The sequence below is a fragment of the Bidens hawaiensis genome, unplaced genomic scaffold (assembly GCF_021521415.1).
Source record: "Bidens hawaiensis isolate Kalapana, Puna unplaced genomic scaffold, B.hawaiensis_p1.1 tig00019354_1, whole genome shotgun sequence".
NCBI classification, from domain to species: Eukaryota; Viridiplantae; Streptophyta; class Magnoliopsida; order Asterales; family Asteraceae; genus Bidens; species Bidens hawaiensis.
Window position 1 is genome coordinate 147,124 of NW_027492940.1, and position 16,936 is coordinate 164,059.

The 16,936-nt window shown below is 40.5% G+C and overlaps 3 protein-coding genes across 4 annotated transcripts in view; 1 reads left to right on the forward strand and 2 right to left on the reverse strand.

Moving 5' to 3' along the window:
- LOC143558203 (hypothetical protein At1g04090-like) overlaps window positions 1-16,936 on the forward strand; it is a 171,244-nt gene that overhangs the window by 134,665 nt on the left and 19,643 nt on the right. The gene's annotated exons all lie outside the window — the stretch shown is intronic.
- LOC143558191 (large ribosomal subunit protein uL16c-like) lies at window positions 1,536-1,961 on the reverse strand. Its single transcript, XM_077047079.1, has one exon. The coding sequence runs from the start codon at window positions 1,959-1,961 to the stop codon at window positions 1,536-1,538; it is 426 nt and encodes a 141-aa protein (XP_076903194.1).
- Window positions 5,109-8,225, reverse strand: LOC143558198 (putative inactive histone-lysine N-methyltransferase SUVR2). Its single transcript, XM_077047084.1, has 10 exons — window positions 7,898-8,225; window positions 7,773-7,808; window positions 7,645-7,677; window positions 7,348-7,499; window positions 7,139-7,218; window positions 6,871-7,047; window positions 5,592-6,729; window positions 5,450-5,516; window positions 5,319-5,369; window positions 5,109-5,252 (listed from the first exon to the last, which is right to left on the reverse strand). The coding sequence occupies exons 1-10, from the start codon at window positions 8,075-8,077 to the stop codon at window positions 5,109-5,111; spliced, it is 2,058 nt and encodes a 685-aa protein (XP_076903199.1). The 5' UTR covers window positions 8,078-8,225.

Here is a 16,936-nt window from a genome sequence, read left to right on the forward strand (position 1 = left end):
ACAAATCGGGCCGAAACGAAACAACCGGTCACATGAATTGGGAAACTGTTATATGAGACCATAAGTCAACTCTGCCCGTCTGACCAGTTTTTTAGTGCGTTACGGCTTGAAAAAAGGTATAGTGTGAGCCCGTATGTTGTGTATTTGCCAGCTGTAGAATGTGAGTCGGTAGCGAGATTGACGGGTGCGGGTGATTGTTTAGTGGTGGTGCAGTTGCTGCGATTTGTGCAGGTTTGGATGTTATGCAGAGTGTGGCAGTTGGGATTGCGCCTGCTAGAGGCGGATATGAATGTGCCTAATGGTTATAATTTGGATCAAATTGCAGGTATGCTTTAGAAGATTTTTTTTAATAAAACTATATGTTGATGTTTGTTTTTTATACTGCAGCTGATGCAAGAACAGTGTAATTGGGTGCCAAGGTTGTTTTTGGTGATTCAAAGTCGTAAAACATTGTCATCAAGGGATTCTTAAACATCAAATAAAGTTTTTTGTGTCACAGACTCATGAACTTTGGAGTCAATTGCAGGACATCTAGCACTAGGGCTGCTTGCATAATAACATCATACCTACTGTAGTACTGTTTTTTGTCTACCTTATCTACCAATAATTGTGCAATGAAAGATACTAGCACAGAAAGGTGGTTAAAATCTAGATCACTAACGCTTTATCCCACATAAACACAAAGATGAAGTGACTAACAGGACTAACGTTTTATCCCACATAAACACTAAGATGAAGTGACTATCAGGGGACTAAAAATCAAAGATTCAACGCTACTAAAAGCATTCATCCGCCCTTTTAATCGACATCAGATTTCTTGACATTCAACTCTTAATTTCTTGAACTAATTCCACATATCTAATTGTTAGGGTATAAACTTGATTTCTTGAACCAGTAATGAGTTGTGAGTATTAAAATTTTTAAACCGAACGCTTCTTCTATTAGTAACAACACACGAAAAAGCAGCTGCTATCGAAATCGTTTCTCATGTTTTCGATGGTTGTATAAAACTACCAGTTTTCTTGATTGGACCTTAGTTTGCAAAAAACAAGTGAGTTCATAGTACTTTTGTATGCTACTTGTACAAAATTGCCTGTGAGGGGTCGGGTCAAAATAGGTAGTTCCCTTCTGATTTCTGGCATACTTGCTTTATAATTTATTCTGATGGGAAAAACACATATACGCTACTTATTTAACACTCGCATCATATGAAATAGGTAGCTTCCCATAACGGGTCGGGTCAAAACATCTATCTTTAATACTTAAAATGCCATTTCAGTGAGACTTTGAACCCGCTTTGTGAATACTTAACTTCAGAGTATATAAGGCCCTACTAAAAATTTCATCTTTTACTACTAATCAAACACTTCCAATCAAGAGGCAACACTAAAAACATCAAAATCAAACAATCATATAATCATTATTAGCAAATATCCGCCCGTAAATCTCACAATTCAAAAACTCAAATTCATAAACCATTTAGTTCTAATCATAAGCATATAAAACCAAATAAACATACCAGCATTCCAACCACTTCACCGAACCCCAATCTCTTTCACCTGCGGATCCCGAATAATCGACCTGGTCAATATGGGCATCTTGGACCCGGCAATCTCAATTGCCTTTTTCGCCAAACTCTCGGTGACACCCCCCATCTCATACAAAATCTGGCCCGCCTTGACCGGGGCGACCCAGTATGAAATGGCACCCTTCCCCCTCCCCATACGCGTTTCGGCGGGCTTCGAAGTCACAGACTTGTACGGAAACACCCTAACCCAGACCTTCCCGCCTTTGCCACCACGGCGAACGTTCATCTGCAAGGCCCGTCGGCCAGCCTCGATCTGCTTGGCTGAGATTCTGGCGGGCTCGAGTGCCTGCAAAGCGTACTTTCCGAAGCAGATCTCGTTGCCGCCATCTCGAACGCCTTCGATTCGGCCTTTGCGGTATTTGGGGAACTTCATTTTCTGGATGTTGGGGTTGGTGTAGAAACGGGTTTGGGTAAGTCCGGGTCGGGTTGGTAGGAGTGATCGTGCGAGCTTTGCTGCTGCGCTTTGCATCGCCCTTGTTGTGGAAGAAAGAAGAATTGAAATGGAAACTAGGGTTTGGATTGGGGGTTTGAAATTATAGAGTCTGAGTAACTCATAATTCGAATAGGAAAATAAATTTTCTTTTTTTTTTTTAATGACAGGAGATTAATTTATTATTTCTTAAATTTTCAATAGGTTTCTAGTAAGAAGATAGAAACACGTGCAAAAACGATAAAGCATATAGTGGTACGAACCGAGTGTAGTCCGAGCTTCACGGGTCTCGAGCTTGACTCGTTTTGACTTATAGGATTGATCAACTTAACTGATAAATGTTTAAATTACATCGAAACAGAAGGCAAGCGGCCAACAAGCTGCGCCGCTATCCTTTTTTGAATTGCAAACTCAATCCTTTAAAAACTACATTTGCTGATCTTGGAGTCATAACATTACTCTAGAGCTCGAGCTCAGCTCTGTTTTAATAAGCTCGGGTTTAGCTCAAGTTCGGTTCATTTTGTTATTTATGAACAAACTAGTTTTTTACTCTACGCGTTGGGTAAAACCCGAGATGTGGTAATTCTAAGCGTTGAGACGGTAAGTCAACATGAATTCGATCGATTTGATTATGTGCGTTATTGTAACGGAACAAAACAAAAGGGTAAGTAAAACCGGGCATCGGTAAAACCCAAATGTTGCGGCAGTAAACCTTGGTGTTATCGTTTTCGGACGTTGCTGCAATGAGTTTGGAGCCGCTTGGCCTCTATTGGGCCAAGTGACGGTCCACCGTTGGGCTGTTTTTTGTTTTTTCTTTTAAGTTATGGTATCGTAACGAATGAAACTGACTTAACGTCACTTTCTTTTAATGCTCGGGGTTTTAGCAGCGTTGTTTATACTGTAACAAACATAACCGACACCAACTGAATTCACATCAACTCACCCTCGTAACGCTTGTGTTTTACCAACGTCCTAGCACCAACAGCCAAGATTTGTCAACCAAATAAATATGTTAATTTTTATTATAATAAGCTATACTAGTGCCACTATTTTTGTTTTGGTTTTTTACACTCGGGTTTTGCCAGCGTTGCTTATACTGTAACGAACATAACCGACACTAACCGAATTCACGTCGACTCACCCTTGTAACGCTTTTGTTTGGCCAACGTCTTGGCACCAACAGCCGGGATTTGCCAAATGAATAAATATGTTATTTTTGTTATAATACGCTATACTAGTGCCGCTATTTTTCTATTTTTTTGTTTTTATTTTAAACATGTTAATTTAATGAAGTTTATGTAGCTTTAGTTCCGATACCATAACAAGCGTGGCCAACATCCATCGAATTCGCGTTGACTCTCCACTACCACACCCGGGTTTCACAGACCGATTTCGTCGCGCAGCGTGCGGGTAATTTACTAGTTTACATATGTTTTGGAAAAACCTTAAACGAACCTAACTCGGCTCGAGCTTGTGTACTGCCTTAAACAAGTCAAAGCTCGGCTGCGCAGTGTGAATTATTACATAAAAGTACAAAAGATGTAAAATTTAAAAATACACAAGGCTCGACATGCCTAACGAGTTTCCTATGCAAGGTTTGAGCTCGGGTTCCGTAACTAAACAAGTTTTATTTGAGGCTCAGGCTTGGATCGAGCTCGAAAAAGTTTGGCTCATTTCGAGCTATTTATTGATCCGAGCTCAAGTAGCTCGCGAGATACTCGGCTCATTTGCACCCTAAAAACATCCAATTTGCTTAAAATAAAGAGTGTTGCTAAAATTAAAATTACAAAAATCTTTATTCATCCATGAGAATCTATTCGTTTTGACGTGTACAATTAACTTGAAGAAAGACGTTGGTTTGTTGTTGTATATTTTCTTAACTTGAAGAAAGATGTTGGTTAGAAAAGTAGTGTGTAATATTTTCTTGTGAGAAGTCTATATTTGCATTTGATATGGAAAATCTAGAATCTCTAAACCGAGCAAACATATATTGGTGGCAACTTGATGCCAAAGTAAACTTTGCAATATCGCTTGTTTCGCGCTCTTACGGCTTATAAGTTGCTCGCTTCTTTTTTAATGATATCGGTCTTTCAAAAAAAAAGAAAAACATATAAAAAAATAGGTTTGAGTTAATGATTACGTCCCTTTTGGAAATGTCACCCGTGATTGGGATTATGTTCATCATGCTCTTGAACCAAACAACTTCATTTTTCAATGGTAGCCATTGAGTGACTAATTTGATTGCATGCTGTTCTATTGATATTCTATCAAAGAGATCGAACCCAAAGTCCTCGGTGTTCGTCTTCCATCCAAGCCCACTTATCACAGTTGTTAGTAATTACCATTTTATTCAGCAGATTTACATGCTATTGAAGTTCTAAGACTTCCAATGCATCACTTAGCTCTTTCTTCCATCATCAATTCCACAACTTGCACCTTTTTGATGCTTCATTTGCTTCTAAAGCAAATAAGGCCTGAAATAGTTGGCACAAGGGAGATTGGTCCGCCCGTCTGTCAAGCCAACATAGGCTTACCTTATTAGAATAATTCTCCACCATCATCAAAGACGACAGTATTGGAAGCTTTTAAGGTTTCACCTTCCTACAGGCTTTTGGGGCCACAACTTTTTCTTGTGCCACCCGGTAAATTTTGAAGTTACTCCACAGAAAGAGAAAACTCGATTTATTCATGTACTTCAATGATGCGTTTCTGATTCTTACGGAACAAAAAGCATTAAATTTGATACACAGTGTTTATGTATACCAACACTCTTAACATGTATATCAAAACACATTATGCCAGTGCATTAAACTAAAGTTTGGTGCACCATTGCAACTTGCAAGGGCCAGTGAATCTGACAACGGTTAGTACTTAAAAGTTTTAAAACTATATTAACGATCCCACCAAAAGCCCAACACATAATAAGCAAAAGGTGGTAAGAGTTTATAGTTGGGTTTTTGCAACTTAAAAAGGACCCAAAAGAACTGAGTGAAGTCATTATTGCAGTAAGTCCTTAATCTTCAGCACACTTTCTTTTCCTAAAACCTGTAACAAAGCATATAACATACAAATCAGCAACAATATAGTCACCTACCATAATGTTTTTTTGTATAATCCAAACATTGTATTATCCCACTTACCACTTGAATCTTTTATGTTTCTGCAAAATGAGCTACCACATTGACATTCAAATGCCTTGACGAGATCATCATCATCGAAATTTATACCATAATCCTACAAGATATATACAAAGCATGAGCATCATGAGATATAAGAATGATTAATGATATACCAACTCACCCGGGTTAACTCTTCAAGAGCTTTCACCTTTCTTGTAGTAAAGAAGGCAACCTGTCAATTAAACCGAATTAAGATTCAAATGTATTTTAAAGGTTACATCAAAATTAAAGTATGCGCATAAATTATATTACATGATAGTAGTGACGATCGGGATTCTCCACCTCCACTGGGATCTCAATCAAATTTGGATCAAAACACCTAGCAAAATAAGAAAAAACAAAATTTAAAAACTTGTGGTCATTCAATCGTCATAAATCTGAGGTTTCGTTATACCTGTGATTGATGAATCTAGCTACATTTCCATAATATGTGGCATCCAAACAAAGAGCTTCATCTTCCTTCAATTCACTATTCTCTCCCCCCCATTCAGCATCAAGAAATACCGGATATGCATATTCATCTTCGTTGGAACTTTGTGAAACTCTATTTAAAAATTCTTTACAGGTCAGCACTTCCCCTACAAACTCACAAACAAATGCACCTTTCGGTAAATCCTCAAGGGCGCGTAGACCCCACCCTTTACCGTCAGGTGTCATGAAAATTTGCAACTTATATCTAATGCCACTTTGCACAACTCGATTACCACATTTCGTATAACAACCACACTTTAGCCAACACTCTTTAATAAAACTTCTGTCCAAGTGACCTTTGCAGTTACCTAAAACGCCCTCGTTTTTTAGTTTTTCAAGTGGGCATTCTTTGCAATATAAGAGCTGACACTTTTGAGGGTCACGATTTGTTTGTATACAGTTGTCTAGAATATCCTCCTTGATTGTTCCTTCATCTGAGTAAGCAAATTCACCGCCGGTTTGTAGTGCACATTGGCACGGTGTTGATGATGTCAGACAGTTACCAGAACAAGTAGAACAACAATTTTTGTTTGTAATACAAGCCAGTGAAAAGTTAACATAGGCGTTTTGGAAAACTGCATTTTTAGGGATGTAAGTGAAAGATGGAGGGCGCTCGGTGTTGACTTCATTGACCAATGAGATTATCACACCTTCTTCCCCTTTAGCTATGTCAATGGTTTTATCAGAACTGAAATGAATATTTTCATCAACCCCATTTTCTGTTTCTTTCTCAAAATCATTCACGGTTTTTAACGAATCAGTAGGTGATATAAAATCTGTGTTTATAACGCTTTCTTGCTCTTTATCCATGTCAACGGTGTCATCAGGAATGAAATGATTGTTTTCATCAATCTTGTTTTCTGTGTCTTTCTCAAAATCATTCGCGGTTTTTAACGAATCAGTAGGTGATATATTATCTGTGTTTACAACACTTTCTTGCTCTTTATCCATGTCAGCATTTTCATCAGGAACCAAATGATTGTCTTCCTCAAACCCGTTTTCTGTAGGTGATATGGCATCTGTGTTTACTGGTGGTTGACCATTGTGATCAGGTGCAAGATCTATAAAACATTCACAAGTGTCTTTCATCAGTTTCTTCAAGAAAAAGTTTTGATCAAGAAACTTGTATGATTTCAGACATTTATCTTCCATTATTTACAAAACAGAATCTTCACATTTGAGGGAAAAAAAATTAGAGTTACCTGTTAAAGTAATCTTGATCTCACCTGATGATGATGAAGCAATGTCTATTTTAGCAGTTGACACGTTTGTTTCATTTGATGTTTCTTGAATACGACTGTTTAATTTCATGGTCTTTGCGGGCTCAGGTTCTTTAACCAAGTTGTTTTCAGTTGAAGTATCTTCATCAGTCAGTGATTCTGTATATATTGCAAGACACCTTTTTTGTAAATATTAAAACTTATAATTCATAATCACCAGATTTGCTAACAGACACTAAATAATAAATACCTGTCATAGGCGATGCGATAGGAATCTCAACCCTCGGTGGATCATCTGTAAGTGGCTCATCTATTAGTTTCATTATAATTCTTGGTAAATCAGCTTGTTTCAGAGGGGAAACTGGGTGCGAGTCGGTTCTTAAAACGGGCCCGGTTTCTGCGATTTCAACTGGTGACAGAGGCTCGGGTCGAGATTCAGGAAGTTCATTAACCTCTAACTTTGGCACTTTTAGTAAACTTCCACTTGAACTTGTGTTTGGGTTGATACAAGAGGCTGAAGCTTGATCATCTAGATATCTTACACGCAGTCGTTTCAATGGCTTTTCAGGTTCTTCTGGAATTTGTGGTTCCTCTTCAATAGCTTTCATTCGCTGATGCAATACAAAGTGCCACCAAGAAAATCAAAGAATTATGAAATAATCAAACTAAAAATTAAAAGGAACATAGGCCTTAAAGTTAAAATCGAAGACCATTGATAGTTTCTACTTTCTAATAATAAGTAAAAACACCCCTTACTTCAGCTAGCTCAATTCTTTTCTTTTCAGCTGCCTGAAAGATGACCAGTCATGAAAAGGATAAAAACATAAGATACTCGTGATACAAAGTTACAAACCATTATAAAAAATAATATAAATATTACTCACTTCAGCGTCATCGAGTTTCTTCATCGGTTGTGTTACCTGAAAAAAGATACCATTTTCAGAATTTCATATCCGATGAATAGAAGAAAATTTCACTGAATAACAAGTTTAGGAGCAGAATAGCATGCCTCTGATTCATCATCAAATATGGCATCTGCGAGGACTCTATAGTTTTCGTGTTCAATAAGCTCCCATTTCTTTTCATAAACTCTAAGAAGATTTTTCAAAACAGGCTTGGTCCTTTCATCAGGGATCCCCAATTCTCTCATGGCACGGAACGCGCTTGCAACCCTGGGATTGCGAGCCATCACTTGTACAGAAAAAGTTGCTAGTAAATTCAGATCACCTGCAAATCGCCTACATTTGTGAGAGAACAGAATAATTATGATTCAGATATATAATTATCCTTGATACCTATGATATATGACATTAACAACTCTGTAACAATAATAACTACTAAGAACTTTCATCTAAACCATTTTGAAAGTCACTAATCTAGTGTAGCTACCTACAGCTCCAAATGATTGGCAAATGCTTTATCATCACAATATATAAACGAAAAGATCACTATTTACTAATTTAACAACCATACAACAACCATGCCCAGTAAATCCCATCCATAGCAAAGCTATTGGTAGGGTCTGGGGAGGTTGCTTCCAGTCAGACCCTCAGGTCTACATAACACTTGCATACAAAGCAAAGTACCAAAATATATACTGCTAGTGTGCTAGTTATGATTTCAAAACAGCATAATTAGAAAGCTACCACTAAAAAAAGATGTTGTGTGAAAGTAAAACCAGCAATAGATACAACGCCATAGAAACAACATACGGACAACATTGAAGATCAACAATAGCAATCGCTAAAGGTCGTTAACCTACTCCTACGTCTCCACGAACTCCTGAGTCCTATCCTTGGATCATGTCCTCATTACTGTTTAATTACCAAGTTATGATCACCAAACTACAATGCATTAACTAATAATTACCACAGATAAACTAGTAATAATCATCTTACCAACTAAAGCCCCTCGTAGGCCGATTTAGACCAAAATTCCATACCAAAGAAGTCATTCCGGAATTTTCAACCACCGATGCATCTATAATTATAAAAAGTACTGAAAAAACCAAAATCTAACTTATCCTACAACAGCTTAAACTCAACGCGGATAAATCCGTTCAATCGTTTCACTAAAAACGTGAAATAATTAAACCGACTGCATGTAAACAACGTACAATTCACCAAATCAACTAACCGTGCGAAAAATCACCATAAGAAGCTATTTCAATGGTTAAAAAGGGGGATTTTAAGTTAGGCGAATGCTTACAGTACGATCAAACAACGGAACAGTAAGAAGGATCAAAACTAAGAGAATGCAGTTGCTTACCGTCACTGTATGAAGAAGAATTTGCAACGAGATGATGAATCGAGACGGAGGATTTTGAGTGTACTTACGCTTTGTATGTGCTAATATAATAATTATAATAATAGGGCACGGGAAACGTACGAGCAAATTAGGAACTACTGATCGTGTAGTTTCTTGGAGGCTGGACTACAAAGGCGCGTCAACGGAACGCGCATTGGTCATTGTGATCACCTTTTGGCCTATAGTTAGTTAGTTACACAATCTTATAAGAGTACTTCACTTGTATGTGTAAGATAATATAAATTAATAAACGGTATGTGTCGACTATTTGAATAAACAAATACGCGTACCAGGGTCCTACTATGAACACCCAACACCCCATAATACGCCTCTTATAGGGCTATACCGGGGGTTATGCGACGTTCTATACATCCTGTATTGATTGGGTTTTTTTAGCGAAATGGAGGTGGTGTCCCTAGAATTCCCCTTGTATAAACATATTTTAGTGTGCTCTATAATGCTTCCGCCTATTATTATATTGTCAGTATAATACGCTAAGTCGCTAGTGGCGTTATTAGACTATATGTAGTGTTTTCTTTCTCCTAAATAACTATAGGAACTATTATACTATAAATCACTTTGCATCTGTTTACAACATAGGGGGTCCTCATATGGCCATATTTTATATCTTCGTGGTACAAAAACTGAGATTAACACAACCGAAATTCTTCATCTTTTGATTACCCTTCACTGAATTTTCTATCAAATTGTGTCTATGTTACAATTAATCAAATCAGATATACTCATCTTCTTTATTTAGATGTGTCAAAAATTGGGTTCCAATATGTAGAAACATAGATATTGCATCAATATAGCAGGTAGGCGGGCAACAAGCTGCGCCGCCACCCCTTTCTGAATTGCAAACCCTAACCTGCTAAAGACATACCCCTGCCCCTTTGGAGTCGACACATTGCTATGCACAACCTGTTGGACCCTGGTTAGAAAACGGATAGCTTCCGGTGCCAAGGAGCCAAATGTATCAAAAGCCAGAGGGACAAAAACATGTTGGTTCTCTTCGCAGGCTTTAGCATGTTTCTCCACCTTCTTCGTTTCAGCCCTTTTCATTGCTTGCCCAGCTACAAACCCATTATCCCTCAAACCAGCTAAGGGAGATACCCCTGTGAGGTCAACACAAGCGTGTTTTCCCCCGGCCCAATCAAAGACGAGCAAATCTGCCGGTCGTAGAGTGGATCTCCCTTCCGTGGGGTCTGTAAGGAAGTTTACGGGGGCTTCCTTTTTAGCTGATATCCCAGCTCGCCTTAAGATGTCCCAAAGAACGTCCCGCACCCAATCATGTCGGTATTTGAACCCAGGCATCTCCTTGCAATGAACCGCATGCTCTCCGAATTTATCCAGGCAGGCCTTACGGCAGATCGGACATGTTTCGTCTTCTGGGTACATTGGGACCATCAAACGGTACTTAAGAATGACCCTATACTCGACCGCAGACATGCTTTGGCCCAAGCCATCAATCGGGATAACGGTAGGAATGGCAACGGGGCGGGTTTGGGGCGGGTTTGGCTTAACCCGAACCCGAACCCGAAACCAAAAACCATCCCCGTACCCGCCCCATTACCCGTCGGGATTAATTCGGGGATTCCCCGTTTGGTTTTTTGTACCCCCCGACCCGCCCCGTCCCCGAACCCGAAAACCCGAAACCGATCCGACCCGACCTGAAATTGGTTCATCACATAACTGAACATTTATCGAAATAAATGTGAAACAAAATCAGATCTAACAATTGCAATTACAAAATCAAAGTGTGAAAATCAGATCTACCTCCGTCCGAAGAACAGATCAGAGCTGGATTCACGGCCGCGTCGGCCGGAGAGAAGTCGGCCGGAGAGCTGGATTTCCGGAGAGCTGGATTCACGGCCGCGTCGGCCGGAGAGAAGTAGGCCGGAGAGCTGGATTGCCGGAGAGCTGGATTCACGGCCGCGTCGGCCGGAGAGAAGTGTGAATCACACAATCGGGGGCGGCGGGGCAATATACAGATATGAAATTGAAACTGGATGTAGGTTTTTAATATATTTATATATATATATATATATATATATATATATATTATTTATATTTATATTTATATATATTATATCGGGGCGGGTCGGGGCGGGGGTACCTGAACCCAAACCCGAACCCGAACCCGAAACAATCCCCGAAACAATCTCCGAAACCCGACCCGAAACCGAAAAAACAAAACCCGACCCGACCCGAAATAAGCCGGTTTTCGGGTTTCCCCGTCGGATTCGGGGATTTTTGCCATCCCTAGATAACGGTCAGAAAATCTTGGGCATGAGGACCTTGTAAGCATTCAAAAACCGCCTTCTGTCGGGGGGACAATCCAAAAACTTCTCCCAGGCTCTGAGCGATTTTTCCAAAAAGGGCATTCGCCAAAGTTTTTTGAGGCTTTGATGGGGCGGTGTCCATATTAGAGAAACCGCCAATGTCAAAGTCTGGGAGAGCGCCATTTAGGCGTTCCAGGGCCTGCACGTAGTCTGGGTCCAGGTCGACAACTCCGCTATTCCTTTTGTTGTGATTCTGTAGCTTCCAAGACTGAGCCCTCGACGCTACAAAAGCGTAAACCCCAACATCATGAGCCGAAAGAAGGCCTAAACCCCCTAAGCGCATCGGTAAAGATGCAAGTCGCCACTGAAGATCACCAAAGAACGGGCCTCCACATACAACTATGTCTTCGATGGCTTCTCGTAGCCCCTTATCAAAACAGGATACCGCATCATCCATCATATGGGGGTGGCATGTTCGTAACCCAAAAAGCAACTTAGCAACCCCCATGCAAGACCTAAGCAGGAGGAGTTCGCTCTGGGGATCCCTAAGGCAAGGTAAGAGTTTCATAAGATCAACCGCACGAGATGCTCTCCGCCTCGCCAACTCCTTAATAAAGTAGGGATCTCGACTAACAGCCCCTCCAAGGAGCTTTACCTCTCTCTCTGGTCTACCAATCCCACTAGAGAAGAGCCCATCTTTGACTTTCACCCCATTACACGCTGGCCAAAAAACCTCGGTTTTCTTAATATTAAGTTGCAGCCCCAATGATAGCCCTTCCGAGTTGATAATGTCTAGGGCTTTAGCGACTTCGTTGGCACCACCAATAATAGTCCCATCATCCAAGTACCAAGCATGAAATGGGAGGTTACAGTCATTTTGTACCCGGAGAACAAGAGGGTGTAATGCTAAGGCAAAGAGGAGGGGCCCAAGGGGGTCTCCCTGCTGAACCCCGGTAGTAGCCCCTATACAGTCATCATCAACGTACAACCTAGCCGGCTGGGCATAAAGGAACTGGGGGCAATGATGATGAACCTCTCGGAGAAGGGCTGTGCGGTCGACCATATTGAAGGCATTGGAGAAGTCCACGGTAAGCATAGCTAAAGAGCCGTCCGCGTGAAAGGAGTTAAGAAACCGGTTCGCGCTGTGAAGCACCGCCTCTGCCCCATTAGGGGTCCCCACCCCAAACTGAAAGTCCCCTAAATACTGAGTCATTTCCTTCCCAACCATCTTCATAGCCACTTTAGAAACCAACCTACGCCAGATAGCCCCCACAGCAATGGGCCGAATTCCATTATCCGGCTTTAATAAAGGGGTAAGGGGGGCCGAAGCAATAAACTCAGCGAGCACCTTGGGGCACAGACCCCCTAGCCATAAGTTGACGACTTCAGTGATGGCTGAGAGCAGACCCATGGAAGTCACTGATCCCTCACCACTAAGAGCGTCCAACAAGTGTTGCGCCCGCATACCGTCTCTCCCGCATGAGGTCCCTTTAGGAAATGATCGGATACATCTAAGCACACAGTCCCCATCCACAGAGAGAGTAGGCAGGACGACAGAGCTAGAAGGCAAGGACGGAGGCGGCACCACTGGGTGTTTATCAATGAGGGCTTTCATGGTTGAATCTCCGAGAGGGGCAACCCCACTTGAGCATAATACCTTGACTGCAGCTGTGAAATGACCATCCCTGACTTTCCTGAGACATTGTTTAATATTAAGGCTGTTTTCAGACCCCTCCTCCCCTCCGACCTCTCTTTTAGAAAAAGTGCTCCCCCCCCACGTTATCAAAGAGAGAAAGAATCAAGTCAGCAAAACCAGATCCATCTTTCCACACCGCAAGTGCTTGCTGAATGCTACTACATTGCAAAGACTTTCGATTCCCTGACCTGCGTTCCTGCCTAGTGGAAGGTTTCACCACCCTTAAAGTACAACGCGGCAACAATAGTAATTTGACCCAATTCTGAATCGAGCCTGGTGAATCCACTACTTTGTGTAAAGCGCATGCCAAAGTCTGAGCAAACGCCAAACGACAACTTGGGGGGATGCTCTTAACCGTTTGAATGGGAAGGGAGAAAACCCGTTCCAAAAGGGATACATCCCCAACCACTCCTACAGATGGACCTGGGTCCCTATCCACAGACACACGATTAGGTTTCTGGATCCCAACAATGAATTCTCCAGCATCTCCAGAATCCACAGAAAAAGAATAGACACCATCAGCATGCTTACACCCCCTGCTAAGGGCATGCAACGTCATGCACCTCCCACATAACCATTTATCCCCCTCCCGAAGGGCTTCCCCAACATCTATAAAAAGGTCCAAATCCTTAGAGATAGCGTCTTTTAAAAGGTTCTTCCGAGTATCCGTTTTGAAATGGGTACTTTGCATGTGCTCAATTAGGCGGAAAAACCCCGAGGACCCAGGTCTACCATCCTTACACTCGTGGAAATGCTTAAAGGGGCATGGCCTTAAACCGTAAGTGGAGCTAGGACCAAGCCCTCCTGTATTTACGTTTCGAATTCTTTTTATGGTAGCCATGTACACACGAGAACAGAAACAAACAAATCACAAAAGACACCGGACCCCTAAAGACCCCGACTCGAGATGAGTTAGAGCAAGAAACAGAGACCAAACCCCTCACACTCGAAGGAGGGGAGCAACTACGGGCTGCTCACCCCCATCTAGCACCCCACAACAACCGCTAAGGCATAAGAGGAGGAATGTATAACTCCAAAACAAAGCAAAATGGGTAGAACTCCAACTCAAAATACCCCCTTAAGCACCCAAAAGGAAAATAGAAAGAACAAGAGTGAAAAATCAAGAAGTTTGGTTGAGGCAAAAGGTCGAACAATTGGTGTGCATGACAGAAAAAAGGTAATTTTATATTTGGGGTGTGAATCAAATAGTGTCAGATTAGAATGGATAAATAAAGAGGATGATTGGAATGGAGCATTGAAGGAAGTAGTTAAACATCGGGGGTTTCATTGGAGTTTGGGAGTTTCATTGGATTGAAGGAAGTAGTTAATCAAATTGAATTAAAATATAAGTTGTTACACGACTCAAAAACCAGAGTGGTGATTCTTTCCTTATTGTTTACAACTTCAAAATTAGTTAATTGGTTGCTGTTTGTTCCACGTTTTCACATTCAAAATTTAAATCATTACCTTTCTATAATATACTTGAATCAATTTGTTGGTAGACCACGTTTACAAGCTTTATAATTGTCTTACTTTAATCAAGTTTAACCACTATCCAAACTTTTTGTGGTTCGACATCCTAGTTGCCTTAACTAATTTAAAGTACTTAAGAGTTTAGACGCATAATTATCTTTATCTTTGATCGGTTCTTCACTTCTTCAACTCCGATCAGAGCTGATCGAGCAAACACATTTTTTTGTTTAGAGTCGTATTCTCATTGAACATCCATCCCTCGACCTTAGCGATGTACTTACATTTTTCCTGCATCAAAGTTGAAGTTTATGATGGAAAAAATAACTAAATAACATGTAGTAGGTACATCAAAACATAAGGCGAACTTTATTATATCATATATCCTTTTGAAAAGTATTGTCTCAATCAGAGGCGGATCCAGAAAATATCGCTACGGGGGGGGGGGGGGGGGGGCACTAAATGAGTAAATGGATCAGGTGAAAAATGGGACGTGTAAAAGAGAACAAGGATGACCAACCATTTTGGAGGCCAATAGCGAAATGAACTTTCGGGACACATGAGAGGATACATTGGTCTTTTTACCCACTAGCATTTAAAAGTTAAAATATATATAATTAAGTTGCATTTTGGACCCACCTCTTTAATTATTACACACATTATCACCAAACACCACTGTCACTATTACGACCTCCGGACTCTTTAGTTATTACATAAATTATCACCAAGCACCACCATCACTATGACTGAACCAGAAACTTTTGTTTATATATGTTTCAAGAATTTTCTAACAATAGTTAATAGTCAGAGGGTCACGTATTAAAAAGACATTTTTACGTATAATGATAATATTTTTCTACACACTAAAATTATATATCTAATCAAATAATGAAATGGTTATAAACTTGTAAAGTAAAAACGAAATTACTAGGTCCCCATTTTGAAAAGTGAGAGAAGAAGTACAGGTGTAGAGCGATAGGAGATTCATTTAATTACTTTTTGGTTTAAAAAGACAAAAAATATATAATAAAATTTTTGGAAATTAAAGTTAGGTTACTTTTCATCTTCCCATTATCACTCTCGTTTTCACAACTGTTCAACGGCATCACCGACTACCACAGGGCCGCTCGGAAGGTCAAGACCTCCCTGTAAATATGCTGATGACGGTAGCCAACGGTGCGTACAAACCGATTGTTGAGTCATAATATACTAATGTTTATATGTAAACGCGGCACTCCGGGACGGTGAGAACCGGCCCACCGTAGTGCCCAGGTGATGCTAAACTGTCGCTATATAGTCAAAAATAAGTAGATCAATATCCTAATCACCTTAAGCTAGTCAGGGTAAATAGGGTGTCGAACCACGAGGAGTATGTGGTCAGTGTGAAGTGAAATCAATTCCTAAACTTATGAAGTAACTTAGTTAACAGTGCTGATCACACTAGCCAATGGATTTGGGTTTTATACTAAACGAACAATTAATCAAGTATTCTATCAGTCAAACAAAGCAAATCACACCCGGGAATCCAAGTAAGCAAACTAACAGCAATCTCATGCAACTTAATAGACTAACTATCCTGTGTCAACTACAGACTGACTAACCAGTTAAACTTTAGGCATCCACGCTCGCTAACACATGGCACTGGTTATCAAATGGTCCCTGCCAGTGTGACTCAACTAAGGGCAAACGTATGCTTTCTTGTAATTAATAGGTTAAAACAATCATACGAGCAATTATTATAGCAACCGACAAACTAATCGTTCTGATCGACAAAAACCTAAACCGACTGAATGCATGGACATACTAAACATCAATACTCATAGATTAACATCAAAACAATTACAATTAGTTGTTCTAGTACATGAGAAATAAACTGAAAGATTACAAACTATACATCCCGGGTATGACTCAAAGGATCTAGCCTCGTCTCGGCATCTCTCGGGCTTCGGTTATTATGTTATGGAACATGTATAAGGCCTTGAGATGATTGGGAATGATGGTGGGCAGCTATTCTCCTCAAAAAATGCTCTAGAAACTAAATGGAACTGAATGAATCGATTAAGGTCGTCAAAACATGTTTTAAACAAAAACCCTAACTTTCCCGTCTTTGGGAACCATCGCGCCTTCCTAGGCCATCCCGCTACGCGATGGTCCAAGATAACTTCATATTTGGATTCCTCTCGTCGAGAAACCCAAAATTCATATATTATGGGTCCGTAACTCATTTTCTAGCCCAGGATATGCTCGTTTTACTTCCTGGTCGCTTTTTGTGAACCCATCTTATTCAGTT

Bases quoted from the DNA above. Each gene is read 5' to 3' on its own strand.
- LOC143558191 (XM_077047079.1), bottom strand. From the start codon at position 1,961: ATGAAGTTCCCCAAATACCGCAAAGGCCGAATCGAAGGCGTTCGAGAT.
- LOC143558198 (XM_077047084.1), bottom strand. From the start codon at position 8,077: ATGGCTCGCAATCCCAGGGTTGCAAGCGCGTTCCGTGCCATGAGAGAA. The intron at 7,500-7,644 runs GTAAGGGGTGTT...GTATTGCATCAG, and splicing joins AAAGAATTGAGCTAGCTGAA to CGAATGAAAGCTATTGAAGA. The intron at 5,517-5,591 runs GTATAACGAAAC...TTATTTTGCTAG, and splicing joins GCTAGATTCATCAATCACAG to GTGTTTTGATCCAAATTTGA.